We start from the raw sequence: 16,859 nt of genomic DNA on the forward strand, positions 1-16,859 counted from the left end.
ACACACACACACTACACACACACACACACACACACACTATATATATATATATATATATATATATATATATAGACGTGTGTATAGATATGCTAGTTCATATTGTGAACTGCATATATTCGCATTAGCATAATTACCGTAATCAGAGTGGCGGTGATTGATTGTAACACTTGTATCTAAAGAAGGACTCGATAGTCGACTAACGGCCATGCAAACGGTTCGAAATATATAAAAATATCCTTTCGTAAATATACGTACTTAAACGCTTTCCGACGTATCTCCTAAGAAATTGATCGAGGTTTGCGTAGTGCGCACAACAACGCATGGCGAGCTTTATATGTAAAATGTGGCTCGATCGGCACACTGCCATAGAGACAAAGCACAGAAAAGTGACAACGGAAAGCACCGAAGACATACTAGATTATATTTCTTCAAGGTTGGTAGATGCTTAAAGCTTCTCAACGCGGTGACGACTATTGTGCTAGATCCCGAGGCTGGTCTAACATTAACTTTCGAGATCAGCATCAGAAGTAAGTATGCCCTAAACGTATGTATTGCCACAACTCACAAGAGGGATAACTCAAAGTCTGCAGTATTTATACATGTAGAAAATATTTTTTCTGCATAAAAAACTTTAAGAAAAAAAACATATAAAATCACCATTCGACGATGGCGCCTAAATTACCTAAAATGGCCGTGGCGATTACATTCGCCTGGACCGTGGCGTTGTGCATTTTTAAATTTTAAGTTACATACATTGGGGTCGTTTAGCTAACGTGAAGTATAAAGCAGTTAAATACAATGCAGCTACATATGAATAGATAATTCCGCAGAAACTAGCAGATATGTAGTTCAATAAACCAAAATCAACAAGTTCTAATTTACACGCTATTTTTTTTTGGAAGGGGAGCGATCGCGCTGTAGTTGAAAGAAAGAGACGGTTGCGGAACAGCAGTTGACGCGTGCCCCCCTCCCCCTAAAAAGAACACGGAGGCTAAGGTTCACTCTACAGCTAACATACTTCAATACTCTGTAGAAGAAATTATGGTGTTTAATCACAGATGAACCGCAGAGTTAGTAACCACAAAAGCATATATTGTCACCGCAACCACGCAATTACCAGAATCTGGTGCTACGTTTGCGAACCCCGGTCGAATAATCACTGAAACAGGCCCTTCTCCGCTACCGGTGGTATACTTCTACAGATCCGCGCCTCACGCTTGTAACCGCGACCAATTTTGTTCTACATACGTAGATAGATTACATCTACGTTTGTTATAATATACATATATCACATACATACATACATACACATACATACACATATATGTAATATGTGCACATACATACATACATACATACACATATATGTAATATGTGCACATACATACATACATACATACATACATACACATACATACATATATGTATACATAATATATATATATATATATACATATGAATTACGCCTCACCCCCAAACCATTTTCATGTTTCATGTATTGGCTCCTCTTGTTTGTCATCACTTAATGAGGCACAGAGTCAGGCACAGCTCGGGATCGATCATCCGGTCTGCTCCACTGGTTATCATTTTTGAAGTACCTCACAAGCAATAGAACTCCTGATACCACACATATGCTGCACGTATTTGTGTTCCGCGCCTTGTTTACAATGGGTATGCCCCACTCGTTCCTATCCCGCTTGCCTCACCCATCCCCACAACACCACCCAATCCCCCCCCCATTTTTTCACCCCTGTCCTGACTGTCACATGTACCGCGAACAACCTTGATTCTACTCCATCTCCTCCCTCAAATTCTCCGCGGCTGCCACTGCAAACGTACAAGAATGTTGCCTTTTATGGGCCAGTTACGCAACTACAAAACCAGTTGGCGAACTTCTGTAGAAACTTTAGCAAGTCTGATAGACAAGGTAACGCATGTGAACGCCTTTCCTGAAATTCTTGCTACTTCGATCAAATACTTTTACAGGTGTCGTGCAGAGGTACTCCCGTGTCTAGTTTTGTCTGGACCCCACAGGGCAGTCTGTATCTGTTTCTAAAAGTGCACATACAAGACCGTTGCGACGCAATACACGTCGCATCATTCGCTCATCAGCCTAATGTTCCCGTCACTGCTGCGAATTAGTGCTATTCTGCGCGCTCTCCTCGTCGCTGGCTTGTTCGGAGTCGTGCGCTTCCATACTCTCCTCCACAGGCGGCTGCACGCCAACTGGCGCGTGTCGAATTAAGTGAAATTGTGGGTGAATGTTAGCTTGTGCCTGTGCTTGCGGGACTGGCAGTGCGGCGATATCCACAGTACTTTGTACCGGCACAGTAGGGTCAGGGTTGGGATGCGCTACTGGCAATGTTGCCAGCTGCTGTTGCTGTTGCGGAGCCATAGTACGTGTCTGCGTGGCCTGTGCCTGTAGTTGCCGTTGGTTGAGCGGCAAAAGTGGGGGTATGGGTACTTGTTGGGGTATAGGCACCGGTACTTGCCCTGGGGCATGTACGGGGGGTGCGTAGAACTGTGCTGGTGGTGGCAGTTGGTACAGTGTAGCGGCCTGGGCGAGCATCTCGGGGTTTAGGTTGGCCCCATTGAAGTACGCTTCCGCAGACAAAGCGGTGGGAGCTTCGTACATGTGTGGATTTGGCATATGATAATATCCGTACACAGCACCATTTGGCAGCATGCTCATACCCGCAGGTAAGCCGCTTACATTCACACCCACGCCCATGTTAGGCATGTTCACGTTGTGTAGTCTCATGTGTTGTGGATTGTAGTAACCAGCTGCACCCATGTTATATCCCGTCATGTTTACGTTGCCTGTGTTCATGCCTGGCATCCCAATGTGGCTGTAGTTGCAGCGTGTGCCGTATCTGCACCTGCCGTTCTTCCAGAAAGCACACGCCGAGGCATGAGAAGCCAGAGCATTATTCGTGTTATTGTGCGCGTACCTCTCATTGCTCGATACAGTGATGTTGTTGGGTCCCATACTGTGAGTGTTGCTGTTACTGCCTCCTGCGTGATTGTTATGCAGGTAGTTGTTGTGATTGGTGTTGCTATGCTGGTACCTTCTGTAAGTGTCGTCTCGGTAGTAATGGTGGTTGTAATTATTGTGGAATTGTCTTCCACCCCGATTGTATGCAGAGTTATTGCCGTTATAAAATTTGTCTCCGTTCTGAACGTCGTGCGAATACTTGCAGTTGTCATGAAACTTACAATGGCCTTTCATGAAGAATCTGTGAATCGAAATAGATATGGGTGTTATCATGTGAGAAGGTTTGTTTCATCGGTGCCATAATCGATGGCAGCGAAAATTTATGTGTTTCTAAGTCGAAAGACCATTCAGTCGTGAGTTTAAAACATAGTTTTGTTATGACAGAGGCTCAGAGCGTTGACCAGTCAATGGATATTCAAAAAGTGAAAGCCCCTAAAACGACATAAAGATAACTATACGCACTACTACCCATACCTGCAAACATCTTTTCGGTTCCCCCTATTGTTATATTTGTGATTGTTATGAAATTTCCGATAGCTACCTTCGGCAGCTGGTGTCCCAGTAATCGCAAGACCCGTCTGGTCTGCTGGTGCTTGCGCTGCCGCCTTTTGCACCGCGCTTCCATTTTCATCAATATTCGTAGATGCTTCAATATTGCTTTCACTGGCTACACTGGTATCAAAAGCTTCTGTAGGTATCGTTCGTTCTGCATTGTCAGGTAGACCTTGATCTTGGAATGTGTGGGTGTATTCATAATCATCGTTTGCGTGTAGACTATAGTTCTCCTGCTCATCCACATCTTCGCTGATATCCGTGGCGGCCAGTGACCCTGCGAGTATACTTATAACTTCCTGATTCACATCCGAAGTCAACGAGGTTTGACTAGAAGGGACTGAAGTTCTTTCTCTGCGTTTTTTCCCCTCGTTCTTGGCCACCTGTTTTCGGGATTGAAGTATCTGTGATTCTGTACTCAAGCTGTCGTTGTCTTGTGACAACTCAGTTGGCCTACATGACAGTGAACCCATAGACTGCATCTGTTGCATTTGCGTGTGCACATGTTTACGTCCCTCAGACCCCTCCTCACCCGCACCACTAGCAGACATAGATGGTTTACTAGAAAAATCACTCCCCGTCTCAGAAATTATCGTAGGGCTTGTACTGGTTTTTGTAACCTCAGTTGATACTGTAGCATTTTTCTGCTTGACTCGGGTTCCCTTTCCCTTTTTACTCCTATTGCGACGATTGGAATTAGTATCCTTAGAAGCCCGTATGTTGGCCGAGACAGGCGTTGAAGGATTGTGGGTGCTCATTATGCTAAGCTGTAAGTGACAAAGGCGATTTCCGACCGATTGAAGGTGTCAAAAGTATATATCAGGCTTAGAAATGAGGATGTGACGTGTCCTGTGATTTGGTTTGTAGCTGTACCTTGCAGTCACATACGGTTGAGAAAGTGTGTGCGGCTATCGTTGAGCTTCAAATATTATGAGCTTGTTCGATGATAGTGTAAGTAGCGGATATACTGTCGAATTGAGGGTGCGGGTTATAAAACCAATATGTACAGTGATAATTTGCCCCACATCTACACGCACCTGCATGTACCACGTTATCGGTACTATTTCTAACCCCTTCACTTGCGCAATATGCGTATGTGTGATTGCAACTAATCCTCCTACTCTACACCTAATTACTTAGGCCCAACCAAAAAAAGTAATAATAGTAGTATAAAGCTATTATAGTAGCCCTCGCGTACTTATCGCCTACAGGTATACTTTAAAAATAGTATTATTTGTGTTATTCCGAATGTTGTCGGTTGGGATTCTAAAAGGAATAATAAAATTATTGAAAGTAAACAACTTTGTATGATTTGAATATTATCCACTTATTTCTATAAATTGGGTCGCACACTTACACTGGTCGATTTCGTGGGGAATTTGCATAAATAAAAACATGTGTCTTTGGCATTCTTTTAGTTGATTTGTCGATGCCAAGGAAAAACTTCATGAAAACTATAACTTTTTTAAACGAGGGTTTTTTTTATCAATTTTATTACTCAGGCACAGGTTTTTATATTTTATATATCATCAGTGTGTAATTTTCAAAATTCGCCGCACGTGTACGTATGCGCCATATTATCTTGTTGAGAAGTAGGCTTTTGACTGTCTAACCTTCCGATTAGAGGGTCACTATTCTCGGACATACTCTTATCAAACACGCTAATCCTTATTTTAATATACACTACGAAATAGCATCCGGGTGAATCTGTGAACCTATTAATAATGGCTAAAAGTGTCAGATCAAAGAAAATGCGTGCTAACCGCGCTGAGCTGCGCAAGAGGTACGCTCCCAGAGATGCAGCACTTCTGAGCAAAACGGTACGTTTGCTTCTGTTTTATCTCTTTAACGATACATGCTTCCCAAAGTTATGTGAACAATTTTGTATCGAGAGTTTGTCTAGTTTTATATCTGCGTTTAAAAGATACCCTTGTGTGGATCGTGCCAAGTATATATCTCCTTGTGAAGATTGTCTGTAATAGTTATGTCAAGTCAATGTTTTATAACATTGAAAGCAGAAGTTGTTTTACTGTCTCGTGTGTATGAACATATATTTTCTCGTGTATGGACGTATCAAATGCGATTTTTCCAGGATTAATATCTGAATGACTCTGTATTCGCCCGCAATGCACTCTCGGTTATGTGTTATTTGTGCCTAAGACTCCTTTCTCCACCTGTAAGGCACCAAGTCGAACTTATTTGGCCTGTCGTCAGTGATATATGTTGTACTGGCATTGTAGCTGCCAAATAAAGTACGCTCTGTGCACCTTAAGCTCAGCTACGTGTATTATATAAAAACCGGTGAATGTAGTTGCGGAGGGTGTCACTAGTGCGCTCTATGTCACACTTGTATGAAGCTTACGTTTTTAATCTTTTTGAATATACATACATAGGTATCCAAGATCAATGCTGAGGTAGCAGAGACGATTGCTGACCTCAAGGCCGAGAAGGTAAAGGAAGAATCCGCTAAAACTGAAGCAAAAGAGAATGGCATGGACGTTGAAGGCGAGGCCAAAGAGAAGGAGAATGAACCTTTATTTCCCAACAAAGCGCAGCGAAAGAAGCAAAAACACACACTCAAGGTTAAGAAGCTGCACAGGAAGGGGGTGAGGAGTACTAAGCGATACAATATGTAAATATATCTTTGGTGATGTACTCCATGATAATAGAATATTAAGAGCCGCGCAGTTTTGATTCCGCTGAGACGCGCTACATGATGTGGGTGTTCTCTTCTGTATGCTACATACTGCATAGAACACACTGTCAAGGTGGCCAATCATGAGTTGCAGACTCGCCCATATATACACATATATGAATATGTACATATGTCAATTTATGCATGAATAATTATGTATATAGAATACGCGAGAGATTTTAATTGGTGAATCCCGTGTCAGTATGCCAGTGCTGCGGACGTTAGAAAAATACTGAGATTCTGAAGAACAGCTAAAATAATAAGTTTGTGCGCTCGGAGCAAACGATAGGGACGGAAGAGAAATACATGAATATAAATTACGATTACATACACATGTTTACAAGACCAGATTGTCGACGAATTTGAACATCGTAAATATCTTTTTGTGTATATATTTAGCAGCAGCGGACTTTGTCGTGATTTACTCGCATATATGATTGGTGATGGACAATTAATTTAAATAAATATAGAGCTTTTGCCTATCATAGCACGGAATTAGGTGAACATCTTCTGCTATGAATTCAATATGCGAATATCTAGTCCGGCTCCTATACGCGTATATGTTAAGTGTTCACGTTGCGTGTCTATAGAAAAAGATATGAATGACTTAGTTTATCACTCGCACAAGTAGAAAACCTCTGCTGTAGTATAGAATAAATGATGCACAAACATTTCCGCTCAATTTACGACGGGCAGTGAAGCCTATATATACATATATACATACACACGCACACACACACACATATATATATGCATGTATACGTACGTACACGAGCACACACACACACATATATATATATAATTCATATGCATCATGCATATGTAAATATAGCAATCTTGGGCTTGCAGTAGAGGAGATGGTTATGATACAAGCTGCCAAGCCCATAGGGCTACAAACTCTCCAACATTGGCAGTGCTGAAGCACCGTCAGCCCACGCTCAGCACTACGACGGTTGTGAGGTGTCAGATTGTGATATATAATTAGGAAGAAAATATCTTGCGTTTATTTACCTTGACTCGGTTAGGCAGCATTCGCAGGAACCCAATAGACTCCCACGTGCCGACAGAGTCGCCCATAAATACCCCATATACTAGATTTGTGAATATTGCTTGGAGCCCAGAGATTAGGCTTGAGGTGGGCATTTTTTAATTCCCAATAGTCGAGAACTGCATTATCCGTATATGTGTTTTAGAAAATAGCGACGGTAGTCGGTAAGTCGTGCCTTCAGGAGCGAAGATGGTACACTTCATTCGAGAATCCACTATCTGGCGAATGCACCTTGTATTTTCTTTGATTGTGCCCAGTCCTTGACAGTGTATTTGGGACTCCAGCCGGATGCAGTGAGTAACGCCGAACTTTCATTTACTATGCGGTTTTCCGCTTGTATATCGCCATTCAATTTGAGTATCGTGTTGCAGAAGGCCTGCGTGCGCGTATATGTCAATCAAGGTACGCTCAATTCAGTCAATATCGAAGAGCAATCCTGTATCTAGAGGTGAACGATATATGCCAGATTTTAAAATATTTCATACCAGATTTCAAAGCTATTTCATATACACGGGTCGATTTGAATTTCATACATGACATACCTCGGCGAAAACTTTAACCATTCCAAATGAAACCATCACATCCACTAGCGCAGTCGGTGGCACTGCCTGGATCTTCACATCATAGCCAATGCCATCAGAGAGCGCCTGCACTTCTTCAGCCAAACTCAGCATCTCGGGTCCGTGTACCTTTTTTTGCGAAGTATCAAACAAGGCTTTGTTATTCACACGTGCATGCAACATCCATTGTTATGTGAAATCACATATACAATCTAAAGAAACTGTATTTTGATAGTGTGTGTCGGTGAGCGGTCACATATTAAACTCGAGACAGGTCACAAAAAATAGGCACCTCAATCGCACGCTCCTGAAGAAACTCGTTGAACTTGGACTCATCAGCTAGCAGTATCGTGGCAGCAGCTCGTGCAACATCCCTAGGGTCTACCATTGCCATCTTGTTTCCATCACCGGCACAAGGATAGCTCAATTTTCCCGAAGCCTTGACCTCTATATTGAGCAGTATACGATATGAGTGTACGTGTGATAAATCAATTGTACCACCTGAGCCTATACTGCACAACATTATTGTGAAGATTCAATTCTGATGGCGAGCCAGTCGTAACTGCAATTGGTTCAAACTAGGTCTTGTTGATAGCAGTATCCTAATGGTGGACATCCTCGATCGCGATTTGAAATATGAATGAATCATGCTTGTATCAGTGTGGGCGGTAAGCGGCATACTCACAGAGTCTCTCGTGTTGCCAATCTTGCATGAATAACGTATACTCGCAGAATCTATCTTGTGTGAAAGAATCAGCATGCAGATAATTACAATCAAGTTGATAATAAAGGCCTGAATATTAAGAATTTTTACATCCGCCATGCATAACTAAACTAGTCCACGAATATACGTACGATATACCTTCTACGCCAGCCAGTAGATTATCCATGAACCAGTTCGGACGAAGCACCACAACCTTGTACCTCTGCACTTGTGCGAATGCCTCTATGCAGTAGTGGTTACGACCGTATGCTGTACGCGAACCTGGGTGTGTCAAGACGGTCGCTGTGCCCACTTTGACGACAGGGACCGAATGTCTAGCCGCAGACTCGATGAAGTTGCATTCACGCTCAAACATATCATGCGTGAAACACGAGCTCACCAGAAAGGCTCGATCGACGCCCTGATGAAGAGGCCATTCCAATGTTATCAAAAATTACTGATTTGTTCGTCCCAAGCATCTTCATACATTTGTATGACCTTTTACCAGCTTCAACATAGCTTGTGATGTTAAGTCCGACGTTTCCAGATGATTTGCGAATATATGCCAAGCGGAAAGATTTGGCAGCAGCACTTATTGTAGCAGCTATTCCTGAAGGAAGGCTAAATAGTGTGCGAATATGCGGCTGGTCTATTTCAAAAGTAAAAACAAAGTCCGATCTTGCTAAATATTTCCATTTAACAGCTTCATTTAACAGCTTCATATAAACCGATCTTGAACAATGTCCAGATTTGGGAAGTCTCGAATCAAATAATCAGACGGTGTGAGAAGCACAATGAATTTTATACTTAATGGATCAAATAAGACAACTAGGCAACATATGTACGACTATACCATATTTTAAAAATACCTTCAAAGCAGCGTCTACACTATCTTTATCGTCAAAGTCCCCTTTCACAAGCGTTACATTCGGTAGAGCGGCCAGAGGAGATACTCGCGGGTCAGCTACATCGCGAACAAATGCGTGCACATTCACACTGTTGGTCTGGGACAACTCATGTACCAGAGTCCCGGCTGTATTGGCTGTAGCAGCACTCACTAATATGGTCAACATAGAGAAAAAGACGATAAATAACCTCAACTCGATGTGTCTTATCCTATTTTGTGAATACACGCTCCAGCTGTGTTTTGACTTTTGTGTATTTAAGAGTATTTATATTTGCAACGATTGTATGATGAACACAATAAACACATATATTTGCCCACGGCTTTTGGGTTTTACGCCTCTCTTGGGTTTCATCGGAGCTATGTTCAGCAGCTCTCATTGCTCATTAAAAGCCTTCCTCAGGCTACCACCGCCCACTCTTCCAGGCCCAGCGGCCCAGCCTCTCACTCATGAGTCTAAGACTCATGACTCCCTACAACTGCCCAGTGCCCACATTGCCCAGGGCCCCAGGCCCAGGTGGGAGAGGGCCCAGTGCCCCAGTCATCAGCGTCCCAGACCTGTGGTGGGGGAGGCTGGGACGCTCTGGGACCCTGGGACTCCCGCGAGCGAGTCGAGGCTCAGACGAGTCAGTCGGCAGACCTAAGTTGAACAGTTCGTCACCTTTGTTTTTTATTGTGAAAAAGCAAATTCTCTCTGACTCTGATGAGTATAATGAACTCATGAATCCATGATTCATTATCTGTCTCACAGGCAGTCATAACCAGGCCTCATCAGTCTTCAGTCCTCAGTCCTCAGGCCCTCAGCCTCTCAGGCTGTCACCATCAGACCAGTCAGGGACTCAGGGCTCAGTGAGTCTCAGTCAATGAGTCAATGACACAGACTCAAGGCTCTCAGGACTCAGACTCAGCCCTCAGCCTCAGGATTCAGGACAGACTCTCACCAATTTTTTTGTTGGTCAACATTTATATTTCATTGCAACATAACCGAATCGGTATGAGAATCTCACATTCATCGCATTCATCGCAGTGTATTTTTTAAATTTGTTTTCAGATCATGATTCACATTTCACACAGTATACACACTGGAGGGGAATAAAGGGACTCTTGGAGTGGTCAGTGGGCCAGATTGCCCCAGACTGCCAGAGTCAGGCGCTCAATCGCTCAAAGTTGTTGTATATTAGTCATCAGTACAGTGAATATTTTTTCTATAAAAACAAAATATCTTGTTGTGAGACTCCGCGGGACCGGCTGCCTACTATGTAAATAGCTAGAAAGCCTACTACTACTCTCTATTTACTACTAGAGTTGTAAATACTATATAGAGAGCGAGAGAGAGTATGTAACTAGCGAGAGAGAGGGGCTGGGCGGGGGCCTGGCCCTGGGGCCCTGGCTCAATACTGCCCCCGGTGCCCCCACCGAATTCCGTTTCGAACGATGTAAAATAATAATTTACGTTGGTATAGTTTGCTTCTTGTGCTGGAGAAGTAAATCCACACCTGAAGCATATAAATACTAGTTCGTCAAATCACGGAGAAGAGATAGTCTCTATCGACGCAGACACTATGCATGACGACACTATACACGCAGACACTTTGCACGCAGACACTGTGTACGCAGAAACTGTACACGCAGAAACTGTACACGCAGCCGCCACACATTGCGATGAGGTGGAAAGCGGCGAAGCGATGACAAGCAAACATTTTACTGCCAAAGCTACACCCCCAAGTAGTTCAGACGGTTGTATGAGTGGTAGAATTGGTTCCAGCTTGGAATTGACTACGTCTCGAGACGTTGGGAGAAATAGAAACAAAGGTGGTAACCCATACGCACCATCATGCGAGTATGCAGCGCAAGTCGAGCCAGGATGTATTAAGAATAATAACACGAGTATAGTAGGCAACCCCTATGCACCTGCGTGCGAATATACACCTCAGATCAATACCGAATCTACCAGAAATAGTGTCATGAATAGCAACAGAAATAGTGCTGTATCGACAGTAAAATCTCCGCGGAGAGGAGATCATAATCACATATTACACGAGGGCCACAACAGGACAAATCAAACAGATATTAGGAGAGATAGGGCCGAGAAAGCGGATACACTGTCCCAATTCTCAAAGCAAAGTTTCTGGTTGGTGCTTCTATACTCATTTTTAATCACCTTCGCATTCACCATTACCAATCTAGTTCTTCTCTCTGGCTCTGAGGAGTGCAACCCCCATTACGCGCTCAGCATTACTATTGTAAGCGTCAGTGGCGTTCTGCATCTGTGCACAGTCAGTATATACATTTGGCAAGTGCACAAACATAGAGAGAATATCTTTATCAGGTCCCGTGGAAAGCAATTTCTTCTTCAGATCTGTATCCTTTCCCCGTGTGTGATTGTGTTCTCCACGTTACTATCACTGACCTACTTGGGTGCACTTTCAGGTGTGTGCATCTATTCTAATGCAGCGCCCTGGGATGGTGCGTCCGATGCCGTGCTGTTTGCGCTATACACAGTTGTACGGCTCGTGACCACCATGTTCTTATCCGCGATCATCGCACGCCAGCGGCTGCTGTACCTCCTTTTTATACACAAAGCTACACGCGCATATTCTAAAAAGGCCCTCTCAAGGCAATACTTGTACACTAACCTGTGTATATTGGGAGCGTTCTTGGTTGCCGAGGTTCCGTATTTTGTGATAGTGATCAAAGATGGAAAGGGTGAGAATGGTGCACCTATTGGTGCTGCTTTGATTAGTCAAGTTGGGTTCGTCGCGATACTACTGTGTGTGTTCAGTTTCTACGCGTACAAAACCAGGAAGATCGAGCTGACCTTCTCCGACTGGGGTGCCAACGTACGAGTGCTGTGTATGTTCACCGTCACGAATATTATACTGGCTGTACTTCTATCTGTTAAGGGTGCCAATCTCGCGCTAGGGCTGTTCTCCGGTGCCGTAGAGATGTTTGTCGCGACGGCGTACATTATGGACTCATTCTCGGCTCTTCTTGTGTCCATTTACTATGGTATTGAACGCACGGTCGTCCCGGCAGCGGTACAGTTGCCCTCGCTCTCCACAAACCTTCGGAGTGCCTCTCGCGCTATGAGAGCTAACCGACGCAGTGATGATACAGAGGTTGGTAGAGGGAAGACGCTAGCAACAATTGCCAGCGCTGTAAGCCACGAATTCAGCGATGAGCAAATGGGAGGTAGTACGGGTGTTCCACAGGCGCCAGTCGATGCACAAATTCACGCGGACATGCACATGCACCTGAGTAATACTGCGACCATGCCGGTGGTTTTTGAGAGAAGTACAGATGAAACGAGCTGAGCAGAGGTTGTACTTTGCACATGGAAATACAAGATTATCCTCAAATGATAGAATACCGAAGATTGGCACACGAGGAAAGATGCCGAACCAAAAGCTGGGGTTATCATCTTCATAACAAATAGAAGACCAGAATGCAAAGCCTTGAGGATGTGGACGCTCCACACGCCTGAAGAGCATCAAATCTTTTCAATATCGACAAAATAACAATCGAACATCCAGAGCGGTGAAATGCAACCTCATCGATACTTGTAAGATTTAGAACCGTTAGCTTAGTATGTCGAGCGAGCACAAACTGCTTGCCATTGCATATGCCTGGTATATAAATTAGGTTCTTCGGTAGATCTGGGCCTCCTCGTCTTATTATGCGCAGCCATTTATAAGGCAACGCTACGAGCTGAAGGTAAACCACAAATCGTGTGAAGTCACGAACAAACATTAAATCTCCGTGGAGAGATTTCTCCGACGTAGCAGAGTAACTTGTATTTGTACAATTTGGATCTATTTGGTGTGGGTTTATTAAGGTTAGTTTTTCGCCTCAGCCTTGTTCACAGAAAGGCGTACGCGCAGACTTAAAGACAGTTAGGAATATTCACGCTCACTTGTCATTTTCTTCGGTTCTTGAGAGTTGACGTTTCTACTAGAACCCCACTGAGTCGATTTTTCATCCGCTGAGATTCTCACTACTATCAAATTATGAATGCATAACAAGAAGTTCGAAAACTGGCCCAGCATCAGTAGCGGTGTATCTTCAAATCCTCCTATGGGGTATCTTTGTAGTCTTAATGGATGTTATTTCAACTCTTGTCTTGTGTGGTGATAAATTACATACAATAAAAATTACATAGCTCGACACATTCCACGCTCATTGTACACATCTCGACGAAATAACTACGTTATAATAAGCGTGCGAATTCCAGAGGCAGATGATAAACATATTCTCGAGAGTTTTTGATCATATACATCCCTGCAAAGAGCTCCCTACAGTGGATCTTAGCTATGGGCGTGAGTAGTAGCTATAGCAAACTTCAGCGAACAGACTTCAATTTTATCAATTATGCATACCGAGGTCCCATAAGCCTTAACTGCCTAGAATTTGAACTTTTACTTTGTTGGCAATCAACACTGGGGCCTATGATGTGTATTAAATTTAAGATTACTTTGGTTTGCTGAGACTCGCAATTAACTCCACTTCTTCATCCCAATACGAAGGGAGCGCACACCACGGGTTGGGCATACCCAAATCGGTCACAAATATTCCAACAAACTGTGATGCAAGTGACAGGTACATCATTGGATGAGAGAGAGCGCAAGTAAAACTGATTTCTTCACAGCTGACAAGATCTTGAATTGGACACGAAAACGTGAACGAACTACGAGACAAGCCGTGGGTATATCGGGGTGTGTAACCAACGTGCATGTGCGCGCACAAATACATCACTAAACTTGCGGCGCACTGTGAGTGTACCTTTGAACTATAAATGAACACGATGCTTTTGCTTACAAAATGGTATTTCGTGATAACTGACATGATCGAAGCCTTTTATATAGTATTCTCGATGCGTTTGTCTTATGAAAAATATATCGAGACTGTGCTTCTTGTTTTTATCTATATATGTTAAACAGGAACTGCATGGGCCTGCTCAATTGTCGATGCAAGTAACTGCATGGGCCTATTGAATTGTTGATGTAATTGGAATCGTCAATGTGCACTTGTTTAAAACCATACCTCTGAAGCAGCCGCTTTTTTTACCGCTTTTGTCATATCTTTTGCCGTAGGGCAAGTGTGTAGCAGTGCGAGTGATTTCTCTCGCGCACCAGAAAGATGCGCTTGTTGAAAATCCTACAAATATTCAATGAAGTTAGAACATGGCTTTCGTATAAAAAAACATAATGATGGCCATCAGAATAAATAAAGAACACGTATTTCTGTATACTCGTTATCCACGGCAGGATCAGTACCAACAGTGCTAGAGCTGGTAGATACAACTCGCTGGGAATTTAGAAAGCTACTCCAGCGAGAAGAAAGCTATTAACAATACTTGCGCAGAACTTTCGATCGAGTTTGCCTTGTAAGTAGCACAGAGGACTGGAGTGAGCGCAAATTCATTCAAGGCGCGATTAATCTGTTGGCGTTCAAGCGTATTAGTTCTTGTACAAGTAACATTTTTTGGTAGTAGACGGTGAAGATGTGTACAAACATATCTTCACGGCATACGGGATACGGCTTTTTAAGCTGCAATCGAAACACTTACGCTGATTTGGAGCATGCAATAGTGGTTTATGCCAAGCTTGAAACCTATGCACGAACAAGACCCCTCCACAACCGATCTGTACTGTAGACAATAATACATACCACACTAGCTCTCGCACATGTACACATACCTTCCAGTAGTTTTCACACGTTACCAGGTTATCACATGCATCGTAGTAGCTGTCGTGCGGTTCAACGCCTGTGCAAATGCAAACCCCCATGATTGCAAGTAAGTACTAGTAATGAAACAGTAGCTTGTATTTACATCGCTACAGAGTAAGAATTTGAACAAATTTAATGTTCAACGTCGTGGAAACTCACATTGCATGCTCATGAATTAAACAAATATGATGCAGCACTGATTCGTAAAAGCCGACTGATTGTTCGATTTTGCAAGTGGGCCCGTACCAGTATTTAATATGACAGACTTCATCCGCGGGCTGTCAGGCACATGAAATTCCTTGATGTATGTGTTGAGACTATTATAATATGATACAATATGGTGCTCCGAGGATCCCTGTGAGTTTGTTGCAAACAAGAGTTGTATTTAAGTACCTCACCTACACGTTCTGAGGCAGTCACACGATCAGTAAGAAGCCAGATGATAGAAACAATTGATACCCGTACAGCGAAGTTGTAACAAAATGTCAAATTCTAAGATCGGCACAACGCAGATGGATAAGCATCTATTTTTACTTCACAGAAGCACAATAGATTGAAGTTGTCATTCATAATTGAAACTCGAAACATCGGAATAAAACGTACCTCGTCTAGAAAGATACCGTCGACTGCATACCATTCAGAAAAAGCTTTGATTTCTGAGCTGACCAGGTCTTTGTCGCGCTGTCCATACTGTGTGTGCACATAGCCGAAAATCTGACAAACCGAAATTCCAAGTTTAAGTTTTTCGGCCATTCTCGGATTACAATCTAACATAAATTCGCACTAGCTTTGTTTGAGAATTGAGACTGTAAATGAAAAAAATAATCCGCATAAGAAGACACGCTATTGACAGCACCTCTATTCCTGCATCCCTCAGCATAGCCACACCGGCCACATAATCTGCGATATGAATCGAGAGTAGGGTTATTTGAACAGGCAGCTATATAATGGTGAATGTATAGGGAGTAAAATAAACGCCCACAAGCATTCAATTGTAACATAAACACCGCATAATTTCTGATTTGCTTCACTTGCATGTTCAACCGCTGACAAGTTCGATTTCATCAATACATTCACAAGATTTGTACCCAACTTAACTCTCATGGATTTTGTTTTGTGTGTAGATTTGGGTGTATTTATTCTCGAAACTATATCCTTGAACTTCGAAAACCACTGAAACAATCAAGAGGTTATAGGACTCGAATCGATCAATTTGGAACGTGATTTACAGAAATACATTTTGTCGGCCCAGAATTTTTGTAACTTGACAGGTATCGTTAAGGATCCAAAATTTGGCTACACACCTATTAACTCTAAAGATAGTTTATCTATGTTTGCAACACGATTGAAAGAAAACAGCATTGCTTTTTTGGTGTCTAAAACATGTTCCCCTGAACACACGTTTTTATTTGCGTATATCTGTAGATGTGCATATAGATAAGTATATACATACATGGTCAGCACAACCGTACATATATATATACACACAAAGTAAACCTCGGAATAAACGCAACACGTCGTGGGATATTTGCATCATATCTTTGAACATAGAAACACTTACTTAAATGCTAATAGAAGCACATCAAGAAGATGGGATTTATTCATACGATCGGTATGCTCACTTTATACATATCACTANATGCATACACGGAATTTGAATTCAAATATTCGTGTA

At 42.8% G+C, this 16,859-nt stretch overlaps 7 protein-coding genes across 8 annotated transcripts in view; 3 read left to right on the forward strand and 4 right to left on the reverse strand.

Moving 5' to 3' along the window:
- SARC_00284 (hypothetical protein) overlaps positions 1–556 on the reverse strand; it is a 4,369-nt gene extending 3,813 nt beyond the window's left edge. The window contains exon 1 of the mRNA XM_014306009.1: positions 415–556. Within this exon, the coding sequence (XP_014161484.1) occupies positions 415–522 (108 nt within the window). The 5' untranslated portion in view covers positions 523–556. The remainder of the gene's footprint in view (positions 1–414) is intronic.
- A 784-nt stretch (positions 557–1,340) lies between these two features.
- On the reverse strand, positions 1,341–4,744 carry SARC_00285 (hypothetical protein). Its single transcript, XM_014306010.1, has 2 exons — positions 3,470–4,744; positions 1,341–3,236 (listed from the first exon to the last, which is right to left on the reverse strand). Exons 1-2 carry the CDS (start codon positions 4,303–4,305, stop codon positions 2,126–2,128), a joined length of 1,947 nt encoding a protein of 648 aa, XP_014161485.1. The 5' UTR covers positions 4,306–4,744; the 3' UTR covers positions 1,341–2,125.
- A 397-nt stretch (positions 4,745–5,141) lies between these two features.
- Positions 5,142–6,594, forward strand: SARC_00286 (hypothetical protein). The gene is made up of 2 exons (XM_014306011.1): positions 5,142–5,367; positions 5,941–6,594. The coding sequence occupies exons 1-2, from the start codon at positions 5,272–5,274 to the stop codon at positions 6,181–6,183; spliced, it is 339 nt and encodes a 112-aa protein (XP_014161486.1). The 5' UTR covers positions 5,142–5,271; the 3' UTR covers positions 6,184–6,594.
- Positions 6,595–7,223: 629 nt separating this feature from the next.
- On the reverse strand, positions 7,224–9,688 carry SARC_00287 (hypothetical protein). Its single transcript, XM_014306012.1, has 5 exons — positions 9,423–9,688; positions 8,713–8,974; positions 8,143–8,297; positions 7,833–7,979; positions 7,224–7,666 (listed from the first exon to the last, which is right to left on the reverse strand). Exons 1-5 carry the CDS (start codon positions 9,624–9,626, stop codon positions 7,505–7,507), a joined length of 930 nt encoding a protein of 309 aa, XP_014161487.1. The 5' UTR covers positions 9,627–9,688; the 3' UTR covers positions 7,224–7,504.
- A 219-nt stretch (positions 9,689–9,907) lies between these two features.
- SARC_00288 (hypothetical protein) lies at positions 9,908–10,189 on the forward strand (the record flags this gene model as incomplete). Its single annotated transcript, XM_014306013.1, has 1 exon — positions 9,908–10,189. The coding sequence occupies one exon, from the start codon at positions 9,908–9,910 to the stop codon at positions 10,187–10,189; it is 282 nt and encodes a 93-aa protein (XP_014161488.1).
- Positions 10,190–10,872: 683 nt separating this feature from the next.
- SARC_00289 (hypothetical protein) lies at positions 10,873–13,268 on the forward strand. The gene has a single exon (XM_014306014.1). The coding sequence runs from the start codon at positions 11,020–11,022 to the stop codon at positions 12,769–12,771; it is 1,752 nt and encodes a 583-aa protein (XP_014161489.1). The 5' UTR covers positions 10,873–11,019; the 3' UTR covers positions 12,772–13,268.
- Positions 13,269–13,772: 504 nt separating this feature from the next.
- The window catches only part of SARC_00290, a 4,501-nt gene continuing 1,414 nt past the window's right edge, over positions 13,773–16,859 (reverse strand). Inside the window, exons 2-7 of one of the 2 annotated variants that reach the window (XM_014306016.1) lie at positions 16,041–16,084; positions 15,788–15,898; positions 15,431–15,539; positions 15,154–15,221; positions 14,498–14,611; positions 13,773–14,035 (exon numbers count right to left, since the gene is read on the reverse strand). In XM_014306016.1, the coding sequence (XP_014161491.1) occupies positions 13,925–14,035; positions 14,498–14,611; positions 15,154–15,221; positions 15,431–15,539; positions 15,788–15,898; positions 16,041–16,084 (557 nt within the window). In that variant the 3' untranslated portion in view covers positions 13,773–13,924. Of the gene's footprint in view, positions 14,612–15,153; positions 15,222–15,430; positions 15,540–15,787; positions 15,899–16,040; positions 16,085–16,859 lie in introns of both variants that reach the window. The other variant, XM_014306015.1, reaches the window with a different exon arrangement.

Source organism: Sphaeroforma arctica, assembly GCF_001186125.1.
Source record: "Sphaeroforma arctica JP610 unplaced genomic scaffold supercont1.8, whole genome shotgun sequence".
NCBI classification, from domain to species: Eukaryota; class Ichthyosporea; order Ichthyophonida; genus Sphaeroforma; species Sphaeroforma arctica.

What these genes read in the sequence shown, in the direction of transcription:
- SARC_00285 (XM_014306010.1), bottom strand. Translation starts at nt 4,305, where the DNA reads ATGAGCACCCACAATCCTTCAACGCCTGTCTCGGCCAACATACGGGCT. An exon ending in AACCGAAAAGATGTTTGCAG is followed by an intron (nt 3,237 to 3,469) that starts GTATGGGTAGTA and finishes TTCGATTCACAG; the next exon opens with ATTCTTCATGAAAGGCCATT.
- SARC_00286 (XM_014306011.1), top strand. Translation starts at nt 5,272, where the DNA reads ATGGCTAAAAGTGTCAGATCAAAGAAAATGCGTGCTAACCGCGCTGAG. An exon ending in CAGCACTTCTGAGCAAAACG is followed by an intron (nt 5,368 to 5,940) that starts GTACGTTTGCTT and finishes ATACATACATAG; the next exon opens with GTATCCAAGATCAATGCTGA.
- SARC_00287 (XM_014306012.1), bottom strand. Translation starts at nt 9,626, where the DNA reads ATGTTGACCATATTAGTGAGTGCTGCTACAGCCAATACAGCCGGGACT. An exon ending in GTGTAGACGCTGCTTTGAAG is followed by an intron (nt 8,975 to 9,422) that starts GTATTTTTAAAA and finishes CCTCTTCATCAG; the next exon opens with GGCGTCGATCGAGCCTTTCT. An exon ending in TGGTTAAAGTTTTCGCCGAG is followed by an intron (nt 7,667 to 7,832) that starts GTATGTCATGTA and finishes ACGCGCACGCAG; the next exon opens with GCCTTCTGCAACACGATACT.
- SARC_00289 (XM_014306014.1), top strand. Translation starts at nt 11,020, where the DNA reads ATGCATGACGACACTATACACGCAGACACTTTGCACGCAGACACTGTG.